General features: G+C 45.5%; 1 protein-coding gene across 5 annotated transcripts in view; it reads right to left on the bottom strand.

The window, feature by feature from the left end:
- The window catches only part of EFR3B (EFR3 homolog B), an 89396-nt gene that overhangs the window by 26558 nt on the left and 46379 nt on the right, over positions 1-16459 (bottom strand). For all 5 annotated transcript variants that reach the window (XM_055327552.1, XM_055327548.1, XM_055327549.1 and 2 more), the window contains exon 4: positions 12122-12272. In XM_055327552.1, the coding sequence (XP_055183527.1) occupies positions 12122-12272 (151 nt within the window). The remainder of the gene's footprint in view (positions 1-12121; positions 12273-16459) is intronic.

Below are 16459 nucleotides of genomic sequence, written 5' to 3'. Positions count from 1 at the left end.
GTTAAGTCTTGCTAAGCATTATCAGCTGCTGAATTCCTTCTGCCACCCGGCTGCAAATTTGCAATTCTAAATAGGGACTTAATTTCAATGGAATCCCACGGAGAAGCAAGAATCACGGACTAAGTAGAGTTAAATAGCTAAAAATTAAGTATAATTCTTATAGGTTATTTTGCTTAATGTTATAAATTTAGTACTGCAAACAACTCAAAAGATTACGCTTATAATAAAATCTATTCTCCATTATTCTATCTTGTATTGTTATTTAATTTTTGTAAACATTTGTTGGTTCTAAAAGGATATGCTATTATTTCTAAAAATTATCTAGTTAGTGCACTCATGATATTCATTATCAATTGCCAATCTGTTTCTCTAACGATTCAAAATTTGTTAACTTTTTCTGGATGACAATTAGCAACTTCCCTTTTTTTTTTTTTTAAAGATTTTGTTTATCATGAGAGACACAGAGAGAGAGAGAGGCAGAGACACAGGCAGAGGGAGAAGCAGGCTCCATGCAGGGAGCCCGACATGGGATGCGATCCCAGGACTCCAGGATCACGCCCTGAGCTGAAGGCAGGCACTAAACCGCTGAGCCACCCAGGGATCCCAATTAGCAACTTCCACCAACATTAATTATTCTTTCACTAATAAATATACATTTATTTTCTGCTGACTAATAGAATCTCAACATACAAAGAAGATAAGGAGGTCTTTCTTTCCAAGTTAACATCTAAAATGTATACATCTATTTGGAAGTGAATATTCTGATATTAGCAATAAATCCAAAGGACACTGCTTGCATTATTGATGGGGTTCTGGAGAAGAGGCGTAATGGTAATTCATGTGATCATAAGATCATTGATTAGATAGAAGTTCAGGAGTTCTAGAAACAAGTCAGCCTTTGGCTACATGAACGTCTTAAGCCCACACACGAACGGAGGCTGATACCCAGGCTAAAGTGAAGTTTGGGAGTACTGCTGCTCTTACCCACCAACAGGAAGTTTCCAGGCTGCACTCCCCTCCCCAGAAGCCTGGCATGGTCAGGGCGTCCATCTACTCAAAGTGGACAGGCAGCTATTGGGGTTCCAGCTGCAGATCCACCTCTCAATGGCAGTGTGACTTTTGAGTGGGACATTTAACTTCTTTTATGGTTTGTTTTTCCCACGTGTAAAATAAATATTGCAGTCATCATTCACTAAGATTCTTAATTTTTAAAAAAGATTTTTAAAAAATTTATTTCTTTGAGAGAGAGGGAGAGAGAGCAATTTCGCATGCATGAGCAGAAAGCAGGGCAGAGGGAGAAGCAGGCTCCCCGCTGAGCAGGAAGCCCAGCCCCAGGACTCTGGGATCATGAGTGCACCCCTTAATTTTTTTTAATACTGTATGTACCTTACATATGATGAGGCAGCTTAAAATAAGACAATCTGAGTGTATGCAAGAGAATATGCATTTAAAATAATTAAAACAAGACTGAAAAAAGAGACCATAATAAAGATGGAGAAATAGTCAACGAGTTTAGTCTCTAACATTTACTGACCGTGTAGACTCAGATGTGTATCAGGAGGATGAATGCCCAAACTTCATGTTCTCGGGTTTGGGAACTGGGGGCTAACAGCGAGGAACATGCAGAAGCTCATATACGTCAGGTACTACCCTAGGCATTTCACACACATCATCTCTTTTATCTTTAAGAATGACTCTAAGTGCTCCAGAGGTTATGTACAACGGAGTCATGAGGCTTGGGAACCACGGAGATTTCCGTCACCAGCCCCAGACATGCTGAGTCACTCTGGGATGAGGCCCTGGGGTTTACCTTTTAGCACAGTCCCAGTAGTCTTGATGGGACAGTCTGCATTTGTGGATCGCTGCTAAGTCACTGACAGACAACCTGGCCTCCAGGCTTGTGCACACTGCCCCCCTCTCCCCACACGGACCCTTCTCTGAACTGATTCCTGACCTCTGTGCAACATGACGTCAAGTTCTCCTGCACTTTCAACTTTGACTTTCCTTTTCTTCTTCTTAAGATTTTATTTATTCATGAGAGACACAAAGAGAGAGAGGCAGAGACACAGCAGAGGGAGAAGCAGGCTCCATGCAAGGAGCCCGATGCGGAACTCGATCCCAGGACCCTGGGATCGCGTCCTGAGCCAAAGGCAGACGCTTAGCCACTGAGCCACCCGGGTCCCCTGACTTTCCTCTTCTAAGTGCCATGAAGCCATGAGCAGGACCGGCGGATGGTCAGGGGCATGGCCTGGGCGCTTGTTCACGCCCAGTGTCTGTTGAGACTGGCCATTCCTCACGCTGCCCAGGCTGCTAAGTATTTTTGACTAGTACCCACTGGCTGTAAGGTTAGAATTAAGATTACAATCATTTTTTAAAAACCAATAATTCCATGACAGCCACTGTGGTAAAGCGGGATAGAACACATCCACGGGGATTCTTTTTCTACAACCAGGGGTGGCCTTTTTCTAGTTTCTTCTGAATCTAGGCCAGTGGGGCCAGCCCCTGCTGCTAAGCACAGGAAACCGCCCTGATTTTTCTTGTCTGTGTTCCTGGGTTTTCACTCTTCTGCACTTTTCTTCCCTGGAAACTTCAGTCTGAGTCTTCTCAGCTCAATGAGAGTTCTTCCATTTAAATGGACAATGGTGGGATCCCTGGGTGGCGCAGTGGTTTAGCGCCTGCCTTTGGCCCAGGGCGCGATCTTGGAGACCCGGGATTGAATCCCACGTCGGGCTCCCGGTGCATCCGGTGCATGGAGCCTGCTTCTCCCTCTGCCTGTGTCTCTGCCTCTCTCTCTCTCTCTCTCTCTCTCTCTGTGTGTGACTATCATAAGTAAAAAAAAATTAAAAAAAAATAAATGGACAATGGTCCCCCCTACACTACTGTAGTCACAGTTGGATGGCACCTCCTTGCTCTGCCTCTTGTCATCTGTGTGACTATGGACCAGCTGGGTAACTTCTGAGCCATGGTCTCCTCATCTGTGAGTAGGGACACTAGGACCTATGTCACGGGGCAGTCACTGGGATTAAACGGGGCGGGAGGGGATGCTGAAGCAGAGTGACTAGCACAGTGCCTGGCACAGGGGAGGTACTCAGGAAACAGTGCTGTGGTGACCATGGTGACAGTTGCCAGTTATGGTCTGGTCCATCAGCTCTAGGACCAGGCAGCATGACCCTCATCCTTTTCATGTCACCAACACAGGCCTGGCTAGGCAATCAGAGGAACCCAGGTGGGAAGCATGGACCAGGCAGGCAACATACCTCAAATGCCTGGGGGTGTGGAGAGAAGGAAAATAGTTTTAGCCACCCTAAACTGAGGGTGGGAGTGATGACTGCAGTGGAGGGCAGGGAGGATGGAGGGTGATGGCCGCGAACCCTGAGGCACCATTCAGGGACTGAAATCATTTAGTGCAATAGGGTGGGACAGAGCACAGCCCAGAGGGGCAAGAGGGTGAGACTACGGGATGGCCAGCAGCCATCACTGCAAGGCCAGGGACAAATTGGAGGAACACTGGTTTTCTTCTCTTTAAAATGCATACATCATCTCCTAGGAATGTGAATAAAGTAGAGATAATTAAGAAAAGCTCCCCAAGTTCCTGAAATAACAGGAGCTCCATGAATCCCAAGTTTCAATATTAGTAAGGTTCTTATTTCTAAGAGGCTTAAGCTTTTTTATCAAGAGGTGGGGGAGGGGCAGAGGGAGAGGAAGAGAGAATTTTTTTTAAAAAATATTTTATTTATTTATAAGAGACACACACACAGAGAGAGAAGGAGAGAGACACAGGCAGAGGGAGAAGCAAGCTCCATGCAGGGAGCCTGATGTGGGACTCGATCCCGGGACTCTGGGATCATGCCCTGGGCTGAAGGCAGGCACTAAAACGCTGAGCCACCCAGGGATCCCCAGGAAGAGAGAATCTTAAGCAGGCTCCAGGCCCAGTGCTGAGCCTGATGCAGGGCTTGAACCCACGACCATGAGATCAGGACCTGAGTCAAAATCAAGAGTTGGAAGCTTAATTGGCTGAGCCACCCAGGTGCCCCGAGGCTTTAACTTTTTATGATTCCTACAGGATTCGGCACCACACGATCATTGAGTGGAGTGCATGCTGGGGCAGCGTACAAATACTTTCAAGACACCACTCAACAAATAGTGGTCTGGTCTTTACACGTCTGCGACTCTGCTCATTTGTGCTTTCTCATCCCACCTGACCAGAAAAACAAATTTCAAATATGTTTGTAGTGAAGCTTGTTTGCCTTGGTTTAACTCATACCTTCTTCTGTTGGAAGTCCTCAAAATATTCAAAAGGCATGGGTCCTAGGAAAAGCTGTTTATAGAAAGGAATTGTATCAGGTGGAGCCACATTTGTGTGGGCCCAGCCCATCTTGACTGCTGAAAGTGGATGGCAGCGGAACGCAGAAGCAGCTAACACCCTTATTCTAAGTTATAACAACATTAAATATTTCTATGGCACCTGCAGCTCACACATCCTATTAGTTCCCTGGGGCTGCACCACACCGGCCTTTGCCTTCATGCTATCTCCTCTGCATCAAATCTCCTTTTGACTGCCTCTTATCAGACTCTTGTGACTGCACTGGACTCATCCAGGATAATCTCCCCATTTCATGATCCTTAGCTTAATCACATCTGCAGAGACCCTGTTTCCATATAAAGTGATGTTCACAGGTCCCAGGGACGGGCACATGGACATCTTTTGGGGGGCCTATTTTTCAGCCTACCAAAATATGCGTCACCTAATGTAATTTTTGGCAAACTGGCAAGTTTTTGCAGGATCTCTGTTGTTCCCATTGTGAAGATAAGGAAATTGAGGGAGCAAGTGAATTATTTTGGGTCATCCAGTGGTGACAGGTAGAGTCGGGCCTCAAACTTGGAAATTCTGATACTCTGGTGCTCTTTGCCCTCCACCAGTGGGTTTTAAATTTTAATGTGCATTGGAATGACATGAGGGAGCTTGTGGAAAATGCAGACTTCTGAGCCACCCCAGGCCTGGTGAACAAGACTACCTGGGGAATAGGGTCCAGGTATTTGCATTCTGAAGCGCCATCTCCCAGCCAACTTTTGCACAGGAGGTTCTGGGGCAGGGGTTGCAGACCCTATGTCCTTTGTCCCTTTACTGGCAAGCGGGACCAGTAGCTCTAGAGATGTTCCCAGTCCAGGCTTATGCAGGATGCTAGAAAATGTAGAGAAGGACATCCCTGGGAATGAAGGTCAGCAAGGCTGGCTAGATGGCCATCTCCTTTGAAGACCACCTCTTTTGAATTGAAGTGGTTCAGAGTTAAACCAAGGGTTGGATAGGTGACGGGGCCTTGGCTCCATTTCTGGGGCCCAGAACAGCCTCGGGGCAGGGGATGCAACCATTTGAGGCTTTGGCTGTCAATCATTCTATTCCCATATTTGCCAGGACTCCTGCTCTGTTAGGAGGTCTGATGATAAGACTGCACTTAACCCTATTCTGAATCTCCCATACAGAGGGTATGTGCCCTGTTTATTACATTATGGGTCATGCAAAATAGGTAACTTTTTGTTACCAGGATATCTGAGCATCCCTAGGAACCCTTGGTGTGATAGCTTGATAGAAGGAGCTTCCCTCCCTTGAGTCTGAAAGTATGACTCCCCAGACACACCAACACCAATGGCCTGGCCAGGGAGCATTGGCCTGTGGAGTCCCCCAGGGACACCTCCCAGAGAGCCCATCCCAAGCTGCTCCTGAGGCTTCTAGAGGTTGACAGGAACCTTTGGTGGTCATGATTCAGAGGGTCAAATCGGGTGCTTCAGGGCGGCCCAGGTCAACGCCCCACACCCACTGTGGAAGTCCATCAAGACCTTCCGGACATGGGGTTAGAACACTCCAGTTTCATAGTGAGTAAGGCCTCCGTTCCTTGTAAGAGAGACAGTATAGTGTTACTGTTATAAGAAGGGGTCTGGAGCCAGACTGCATTTCTGAATCCCACCTCCTCCACTTATGAAGCTTATCTGCATGACCAGCCCATCCCAGGTGACAGCTGCAGCCTCATCCCCCCCCCCCCCCGCCCCCATGGCATTTGGCATTTTTGGCTTACTAGGAACAACCCCTGGACTCCTACTGAGTGCATTTACCTGTGTGGCCAGTCACTATTTTTTAAAATGCACAATACAGCAGGGACTTCCTGTCTGCTTCGCTCCCTTTATTGCAAATTCATACTTTACAAATTGGCTCTTGTTAAAATGCTACTTGCCTAATGAATAAGGTTGTGAAATAATAAAACTGGGTTTGTTTTTGGTTTCAGTTTTTTAAGATATAGTAATGATGGAGAAGGTCTCCATAGCAACAAACTGAAGATTCGGGACATGTGACACTTCAAAGGCCCCAGGCACTGCTAGGGCCACCCTTTCAAGATCAAAGTTTCAGTCCTTTATACCCAACAAAGGGTGCCAGGCTTGCTGGAGCGGATCAGCCACCTTCGGTACAGGCGGGAGGGAGCCACAGTTATGTGAATACTGAGGGTTACTAGGGGCCTGAGTTAATAAAAGGAAAGTGATCTCCAAATATTGACATTGTAAAAACAGCTCTCCCTGGGGAGGGGAAAAATGGAAGCTGAGCTGGTTGGCCTCACTTCTGTGCTGAGAGTCTCCAAGCAGGAGTTAGCCTTTCTCTCTCATACGGATGAGCATTCTGAGCCACACGACTTCCTGCCATCAACGACAGAACTGCAGTCTACAATGTTGAGCATGGAGAGAACCCCAACTTTCCCCTAGATCTAGGACTGCAGGCCGCCTCGCTGTGTTTACCTCTGCCAGGAGAAATGGGAACCGCTTCTCAGCTTTGCTGAGATAGATCCTAGCTGGGAAGCAGATCCTGCAAACCGCATGGGTTGGACTGTAACACCCCCTGCCCTGTCCTCCAGCTGCTCTTGTTGATAGCAACTTCCAGAGAAACAGTTCCACTGTGATGTGATCATGTCCTGCCAATGCCAGCTGAGGCACGGTCATTCTCTAGACCTTCCGTTTTGCGAGATTCTTTGCAAAGCTGACATGGTTTCAGGGTCTCTCAGGAAAGCCTGGTCCTTGCCACTAGAGAGGGTGATCCCTCCAGCCCCAAGCAGCCCCACATACCAGCCCGGTAGACACAGACCCAGGAAAGCCCCAGCCGCCCCTGCTCTAGAATCCCCGTGGTGTGCTGGTGCTGACCCCTGTGACCTAAGCGGTACAACTGGCCTCACAACTCTGATTTGATCCGCCTGCGAGGAGCCCACTTCTGGCATGTGGGTTTCCAGCAGCGGTTCCTGCACTGGTGTTGGGTGGGGGAGCATTTTGAGTCAATAGATGACAGTCAAACCGCAAGAGCTGATGAATCGTCCAGGCGGAGTATACAGAGGGAGAAGATGAGGGCACCAACTGTGGAGACCACAGACATTTAGGGGCATGTAGAGGAAGAGAATCATTGCAGGAAACTATGTTCATTTCCGATTGCTGCTGCAATAAATCACCACAATTTAGTGGCATAAAACAATACAAATGCATTATCTTACGGTTCTGGAGATGAGAAATCTAAAACAGGTCTGCAAGGCTGTATGCCTTCTGGAGGCTCCAGGGGAGCATCTCCTTGCCTTTTTTAGCTTCCAGAAGCTACCACCTGTGTCCTTTGGCTCACAGCCCCCTTTCTTCCATCTTCAAGGCCAACAGAGTAGTATTTCAAATCTTTCTCTCTTTCCCTCTGCTTCCATCATCATTCACCTTCTAGACTCTGACCCTCCCGCCTCCCCGCCTATAAGCATCCCTGTGATTCCACCGGACCCATCTGGATAATCCAGGAGAATCTCTCTATCTCAAGATCCAAAACCTGATCATATCTGCAAAGTCCCTTTTGTCATTTAAGGTAACATTCATGGATCCCAGGGATTGGAATGTGGATATCCTTGGGGGGACCGTTGTTTAGCCAACCACGGGAACTAAGGAGCATAAACCAGGTGGGAAGAGCTTGGCAATAGGGCCAGGAGGTCAAGGGAGCCCCAAGAAGTTTCAGTCAACAGGGAGATATGCCATTAAAGATACAGCAGCTGAAAGACGAGTGGGGAATGGATTACTTGCCTGGTTCCCACAGATTTCTACTGGCAAAGACAAAAACGTGCTTTTAATAAGGAGAGAACTGGTGAACACCACCCTAACCCAGGATGGCATCCATGAAAAAAGTGAGATCTCAGACATTTGTGGTCTGTCGTAATTGCCGTTTGCAAGAAGTATAGGCGACAGAAGAGCAAAAGAAATGTTGCCACAAGCAATTAACCAGACAAACCCAGAATGCGGGGCCATTCCGCAGAGCAAATGACCTGGTCTCTCCAAAACGTCAGTGTCGTGAAGAGCAAAGGTGGGCAGGAGAGGGCTGGCAACAGGCCAAGAGGCAGATAAACAAAGTGAATGCATCATCCTTACTGAATTTGGATTTGACTGATTGCAACACAAGACAATTTAGGGACTCTTAGGGAAATTTTGGGCACTCAATCTGAAAAGAATATTAGGGAACAATTGTTCATTTTGTCAGGTGAGCTGAAGGTATTTTGCCGTTATGCAGAGCGTATTTTTTTCCCTGTGAGTTTGTTTATTGACTTTGTTTATGTTTATACTGGAAGAGACTTGGATTTACCTAGATTGGACGTCTCATCTAAATGGAATCACACACTATGTGATCTTTTGGGTTGTTTCCATCTTCTGGCTATGGCAAGAGTGTTTCTGGGAACATCTGTGTCCAAGAATTTGTTTGAGTACCTGTTTTCGGTTCTTTGGGGTAGATCCCTAGGAAGAATTGCTGAGTCATGTGGTAATTCTATCTGCTTAACTTTGAGGAACCACTAAACTGCTTTCCAGACTGCCTATGCCATTTTACATTTCCACTAGCAATGTATGAGGGTTTCAATTTCTACACATTCTTGCCAACACTTGTCATTTACAGTTTTTTGGTTTTTTAAAAATTTTATAGCCATCCCAGTGGCTGGGAGGTGGTATCTCACTGCAGTTTTGGCTTGTATTTCCCACATGATTAATGACGTTGAGCATCTTTTCATGTGCATCTTGGCCATTTGTGGATCTCCTTTGGAGAAATTCAAATCCTGGACCATTTTGTTTTTAATTGGGTTGTTTTTCTGTTGTTTAGTTGTAAGAATTTATCATACATTCTAGTTGTTGGACCCCTATCAGATAGATGATTTGTAAATATTTCCTCCCGTGGTTGTCTTTTCACTTTCTTGACAGTGTCCATGGATGCACAAAATTTGATGAAGTTCATTTGTCTATTTTTTCTTTTGTTGCTTCTGCTTTTGATGTTGTATCCAAGAACCCATTGCCAAATCCTAGATCGTGAAAACATAATCCTCTAGTTTCTTTTAGTGCGTCTATAGTTTCAGCTCTTACATTTAGGTCTTTGGTCTATGTTGAGTTAGTTTTTGTATAGGTTGTGATGTAGGGACAAAAGTGCAAACTGTAATCCAGGAATCTTCTTAAGAGTTTACTGTTTGTATACATTAGGCTAATATACTGGATTGGTCATATAGGGGACCTTGGCATTTTCAGACTTAGTATTTTCAGTTTATCATTAGAGAGTGATTTCAAAAGGTCAGGACACATGATCACTTTACTGTCCCTGAAACACAAAGTCTGGGACCTCCACAGGCCTCCCCTAGGATTGTACTCATCAGGCCATGAGGCAGGTATGCAAATGCAAATCCCGGAAAGAGCAAAGTGAGCTTAGCTGGCTCTGGCTCCCCATTTTCTCCAGATTTCCCTGGTCACTCATCATCCTCCAAAACTCAGATATTCTCATTAAGGGCTTGAAAGTATCACAGAAATTTCTAAAAATTACACTTTACTGCATGCAGCGTGCAGGAGTGGTATTAGCAAATTTGGATTTTGTGGCAAGTCTCAGCACAATGTCATCCTGCTGGTGATCAAATACAAGCCGGATGAATTTCTATGAGGGATGAAGGAAGGAAGGGAGGGAAGGAGGGAGGAACCCTGCACAGGGTGTTCCCTGCAGGGTGTCAGGGGTCCCCAGATCTGCTACTAGCATCAATGGGAAAATTCCTTTTCTCTTTCTTTCTCTTTCTCCCTCCTTCTGTGTCTTTCTGTTAATTTCCTAGCAGCAAAACCCTTTATCCAAATGAAAGTTGCAAACTTCCACACAGGATCCTTCTAGTCCTCCTCCCAGGAGACCTCAAAGCCCCCATGAAAACCTGTTGAAACTCTGAGGCTAGACTCTCTAGGACTACATCAAGTGCTAGCATGCTGGCAGTTCTAAGATGATGAGGAGCAAAAGAACACTGTCCTAGGGACTTTCTTGCTCTTTTCTTCCCCGTGCTAAAAACATCCAGGCTTTGTGAGCTCGAAAGAGCATCTGTTTCAGGGGCACCACTAGCAAAAGCTGCCTCCAAAGCTGGGCTTTGAATCTATTGCATTTATTTGATTTACCTTACTCATAATCACCTGTCCTTATATAACCTTCATTGTGTGCAGTACAGGAATCATTAGCTGACTCACTGTTGCTGAGGCAGTGATTGGCTGTGATGGGGAATCTAGGAATCTGCAAGGCTGGAACTAACAAAACTCCTACCCCTGGCCAGGACTTGCTGTGGGGAAAGGTCGCTCTGGCTTCCGTGTCCCTCGGGGGGAGAGGCCCTCTGGATGCATGATGACTGGTTTATTTTCCATTCAGATGTTCTCTCCTAGGCTATAGTTTTCTTAAACAGGATAAATGAAACAGTATCTGGAGCTGTTGCCAGGGCAACCTGACACAGGACTTCACCCTCAGCTACTGTATATGTAATTTGTCAAAGGCAGCTGGCTTACGGAGAGAGAAAAGGAAGGGAATAGTTGCTACTTGGGGTCCTTAAAATTAAATTCAAAGACTATCTTCTGGTTAAATCAACTTCTGTGGAACAAGAAAGCAGTTGTGATCCTTGCAATAAAAATTCAGAAAACTCAGGCTGGAAGGTTAAGAGGGCAAATGTTTAACTTTTCTTTTGTGATATCTGTAAAATCGTTGCGTATCAGGGCTTTTAACACCAAGCTGCTTGAAGGCCTGGAGCTGAAAGCAATGCCCTGAAGGGGATGGAACAGTTAGATGGTGAGACACTGAAGGTGGGTGCCTGGGTGGCCCAGCGGTTTAGCATCTGCCTTCAACTTGGGTAGTGATCCTGGAGTCCTGGAATCAAGTCCCACATCGGGCTCCCCACAGGGAACCTGCTTCTCCTTCGGCCTATGTCTCTGCCTGTCTTTCTGTGTCTCTCTCATGAATAAATAAACAAAATCTTAAAAAAAAAAAAGACACTGAAGAAAGCCAGCAGGATATTCAGGTATATGTAGATAAATATGAAACGGGGAGTTCTTGACGCATTTGATAACTCTTCTCTCCTCAGACCATAACCTCTCATGACAGTAACCACTTGTACAGAGACCAGCATTACAGAGCATTGCAGAGCTTGGACCAAGTTCAGTCAGCTCACAGTATGGATAAAAAGACTGGTCCATAAAAGATAGCCCACTCAAGGTTAGCTATCTGGGCAAGGGCAGAACTAAGGCAGAAACCCCGTTTCCTGCTTCCCCATGATCTTTCCACTAATCTGATGGCTCTTTCCTGTGCTTCTTTGAAAGAGGCACAAGCTGGACAGCTTTCAAAGTATGCCTCATGGAGCCAGGGGCTGAGCTGTGAGGGCATGGGCCATCCCCTGCCCTCAAAGGAATGGCTCCCTTTCCATCTATTTTTATATCCACTGGGGCCCCCACTTAAAATTATTTAAGGGAAAAATCTTTACTAAAAAAAGTTTGAAGATCATCAGTCTAAAAAGATAAATTCAGTAGATCATGGTGGTTGCACAACCTTGTGAACATATTAAAAACCTCTGAATCATATGCTTTACTACAGTTATCCAGTTTTTTTAAAATTTGCTTTATTTATTATATATTTATTTAAATTAAAAAAACTAAATAGCCCTTTATTCACACAAAGAGGGGCACTAAGATAAGAGGTGAGTGGTACTTAGGGTCAGGGACCAAATAGGAATGGAATAGAGCAAGGCTGAACCAGACATCCTCCATGCCCACCCCATCCTCCCCACTCCCAAACCCCTGGGCAGCTCCTTACCGAATTGGTGCCAAGGATCTGTAGGTTGGGCTTCTCTGATTCTAGCAGTTTGGCCACCATCTTGAGGAAACTCTCTACAAAGAGGTTGATGCTCTGGCAGTGGCAGGCCATGAGCAACTGGTCCAGTGCCTCCATGGCGATGCACACGTACCTGGGGAAAGCAACACCATCACTGGGTTTCATGCCCATCCCACTTTGTTGCATGACTGGGACGATCAGCACAGTGACCATGTGGCCAGAATCTGGGTACTGAGGCTCTTCCAATAGGCTGCCAATGTCTGAACAGCCATTCCAACTAGTGCCTGCTCCAGTCCAGCACCAAGAATCAGAAGGAATCAGAGCTGGAAGGGAGCTTGGAGACCAGCTCCCCCCTAGTCCCTCATTCTACAGATGAAGAACATGAGGACAGACGAAGTGTACCATTTCATAAGTAGACATAAGCAGAAAGGATTGATGCCTGGAAGAGCAAATTCTGAACCCAAACCCAATGAGATCAAAGAATTCCTTGATCCGAGGTCAGGAACTGTTTGTTGAGCACCCACAGGAGAAACTCTGTCTTGGTGCAGGGATGTAAGGAAAGAGGAAGTCCTTTAAGTCAAGAAGCCTCAAGTTAGATGGACAAGATAAACACAAAGATATCTCCTGTAAAGGGAAAATAAGAAATGCTACAAGAAAATCATGCAGGACATCCCAAAGAGTTCCACCGAAGGGTGATGGTTCCAGGGGGAGGAAGAGAAGAGCTCTAGGAAGGACATTTGTGAAGAATCTGAGATGGGCCTGAAGACCAGTCAACTGCAAAGGTTAAGGAATATAAAATCTGCAGGTATTGCATTTGAAGACCTCAGAAGTTCTAGGATCATCACACAATATGGTTGATGGCAGGCAGTATGATATTTAGGTGATGCATACCATACCTCGGGAGCATCTGTACCTCACAGAGGATAAAATACACATGGAACAAAATTATTATTTTTTCCTAATGAGGATGATTCTAAGTCCTTACTGACTTATTCCCTCTAAAGTCTAAAACCTGAGTGAATACCTCTGGAAACCAGAAATACGCAGCACCCAATGATGAATGGCTTCTGAGGTAAGTCAGGTCATCCTATTTTTTGACAACCAAATAAAAACTTCTTTATATTTCAAGCTAAACCTTAACAACTTTATCCTTTATTCACAATTTTACTTTCAGGAATGGTAAAAAGACAGGGCTATACCTTTTACATGCCAGCCCTTCAACCACTTGAAAAGATCAATCCCATTTTTCTTGCTCTTTTCTTCCCCGTGCTAAAAACATCCAATCCTTTCCAAACTAGCCTCTGTTGGACAACCCCTGATTATCTTGGCTGGTAGTTGTCTTCTTCAATGCCTCTCTTGAATCCCAAGAAAAATGCCACAAATCAAATTCCTATTGAGAATTAGGAGTGCAAGTCTGAGTCCAAACTCGACGTGTGTTCTGTGGTGGAGACACGAGTGCATGGTCAGGTGAGGTATATCATCAAGGGTACATGTCCCCCTTATAAAGTACTTGCACACTAAAGAAAACAGATGACCTGGGTGGCTCAGTCAGTTGAGTCTCTGATTCTTGATTTTGGTCCAGGTCATGATCTCAGAGTTGTGAGATGAGGCTCCACATTGGGCTCTGCACTGGACCTGGAGCCTGCTTAAAATTCTCTCTCTCCCTCTCCCTCTGCCCCTCACCCTGCTCTCTCTAAAAGAAAGAAAGAAAGAAGAAAGAAAGAAAGAAAGACAGAAAGAAAGAAAGAAAGAAAACAATGTAGGTGTTCAATGGAAAAAGTTATTGTTTAACTTCTGACAAACTGTTGCAAATCTGTCCAAAATAATTTTATTTTTATTTATTTTTAAAAAGATTTTATTTATTTATTCATGAGAGACACAGAGAGAGGCAGAGACATAGCCAGAGGGAGAAGCAGGCTCCCTGCAGGAATCCTGATGCAGGACTTTATCCCAGGACCCGGGGATCACGCCCTGAGCCAAAGGCAGATGCTTAACCACTGAGCCACCCAGGTGTCCTGTCCAAAATCATTCGAGTTAAAATCTTTATAATTTTCTCTTGGGAGTTAGGTTTCTGAGGCAGAATGCTAGAAGTGTTTCCTGTAATCTCTTTCCTTCCTCCTCCCCAGTAATTAGGAATTTTAGCTGAGCTTGTGACTGCTCACCAGGATCAGTTCCCAGCCCCTCTTGCAGCTAGCTGAGGTCACATGACTGAAATATTGCCATTAAAATGAGGGACAGTGAGATGAACAATGTCAGCGTCACTTGCTTAAAGAACAGGATTGGCCTCCATGTCCTCTCCTTTCCTTTGCCTGCCAGCAAAGGAGTGGCAATACCTAGAGTCCCAGACATGGAAGTCTCTGGACAGCCTCAGGGTGCAGAGCCCACACAGCCAGACTGGACGGTGACACGAGAGAGGGCAAAACCACTTCCATATTGCTGGAGCCACTGAGTTTTTACACAAATAACACAGATACCTAATGATCACGTTTGGGAGCGCTTGGGAAGCCTCATGGTGCAAATAAAAGCAAATCCCGAGCAATCCAAAGCAAATCAGCGACTGATCTCATAAGAAGTAGAAGAGAAGCTGGAAGTGATTCTATCCTGTGAGGGGAAGATTATCCTAAGAACCCTGCGGACTCATGTGTGAGCTCACGTGCTGTTCCAGGGCCTCCATCCTCCTACTTGTTAAGCCACACCATGTGGACTAGAACAGTACTTCCTTTTACACAGAAATGCACGACAGGTAAAGTGGGCAGAGAACTCCTCACCCTAACAGAGGTGCTGAGGGATCAGGTTAATGCCTTCAAGTCAAAAGCAAGTAGCAAAAGACTTGTCTGAAAGATTATGGTGGATGTGTCAGCACGAGCTTTTAAAGTGTGAAAGCTGCCTGTTGCTCGAAAGCCAGGTTCATATGCCAGGCCTATCATAAAGGATGAATGAAAAGATTTATTCTCCTTTATGCCTCAGTCCCAGTCATACCCATCTTTGGAATGTTAGGCAGATATTTGAAAAGCCTTGATTAGCTAGTTGCTTATCTTCTTTTTCAAACAAAGTTTGGTTGAATAAAAAAAAATAGATAAAAAGTATGACTATGAGGTGATTTCTGGAGGTACCCTGAGGCCACAACACAAACCCACACAACGCTGCTTGTGGCAGCTGTTCAGTTTCAGACTTCATGTGTCCAAACTGCCTGGCACATGAGCCAGCTCTGCAAATCCAAACATATAAAGTAACAGCAGCCGTGGCATCTCCTCAATGTTTGCGTTTTTTTTTTAAGACATCAGATACCATTTCTTAGATACCCTTGAGCTAACTTTTATACTGAGCAATTGTAAGAAAAACAGCTTCCCTACTCTGAAATTGTCCTGTCCATTTTTGAAAAGTGTTTACTGAACGGAGTCTACTATTATTAAATTATTATTTAATAATATTAAGCACTATTAATTATCATCTCTGGGCATGTTTACAAATGGATCAGGTCATGCTCTTATCTACAGAATGTCTTTCAAATATAAAGCCAGCATTGGTCTTAGAGCTCCTGGAGCGCACAGAAGCCACCAGTCCCAGCTGAGGCAGGGGTGGGGCGGGGGGTAGGAGTGGCTGGCCATTCCTAGCACACGACAGCCTTGCTCTTCAGAGGCCATCCCCATCACAGTCCAGGAAACCTGCCATTCTTTGCAGACAGTCCCTGCATGTTTCAGGTTGGCTGTGCTGGCCAGTGAGGCAGACTGAAGCCCATGTGGTTGGGGAAGCAGCCTGGCTGAGGCTCTTCCGAAAGAGACACGCTTTCCTTGCAGACGAACCTGGCCACATTCGGGCAACGGTGGCAGGAGAGCAGAATTCTCTTCTCTCATGAATCATCCCAGCATCTTAGGTATGAAGGGCTTCACCATTTGTTCACTAAGTTCAAATGAGGGAAAGGAAGAGGTTGGGTGGGGTTTGGCACGAGAAGAAACTAGAAGGCTTCCCAAATTCCAGAGTTTAGATCACTGCTTTTCCTCTTCCTGTAAAATATTCCCAGAAAATCCTAATAAGGTAAAACCATCCTTTGCAAACAAAATGAATGAATGAATAAAAAGAAAAAGAAAAAAGAAAAAAGAAAAATTGGCTACTAACCAGGGGTGGAAATTCTTTTTTTTTTTTTAATTTTTATTTACTTATGATAGGCACACAGTGAGAGAGAGAGAGAGGCAGAGACACAGGCAGAGGAGAAGCAGGCTCCATGCACTGGGAGCCCGACATGGGATTCGATCCCGGGTCTCCAGGATCGCGCCCCGGGCCAAAGGCAGGCGCCAAACCGCTGCGCCACCCAGGGATCCC

The sequence above is a fragment of the Nyctereutes procyonoides genome, unplaced genomic scaffold, assembly GCF_905146905.1.
Source record: "Nyctereutes procyonoides isolate TBG_1078 unplaced genomic scaffold, NYPRO_anot_genome, whole genome shotgun sequence".
Lineage (NCBI taxonomy): Eukaryota > Metazoa > Chordata > Mammalia > Carnivora > Canidae > Nyctereutes > Nyctereutes procyonoides.
The sequence above is the reverse complement of the archived record's forward strand: the minus strand, read 5'-3'. Positions and strand labels throughout refer to the sequence as shown.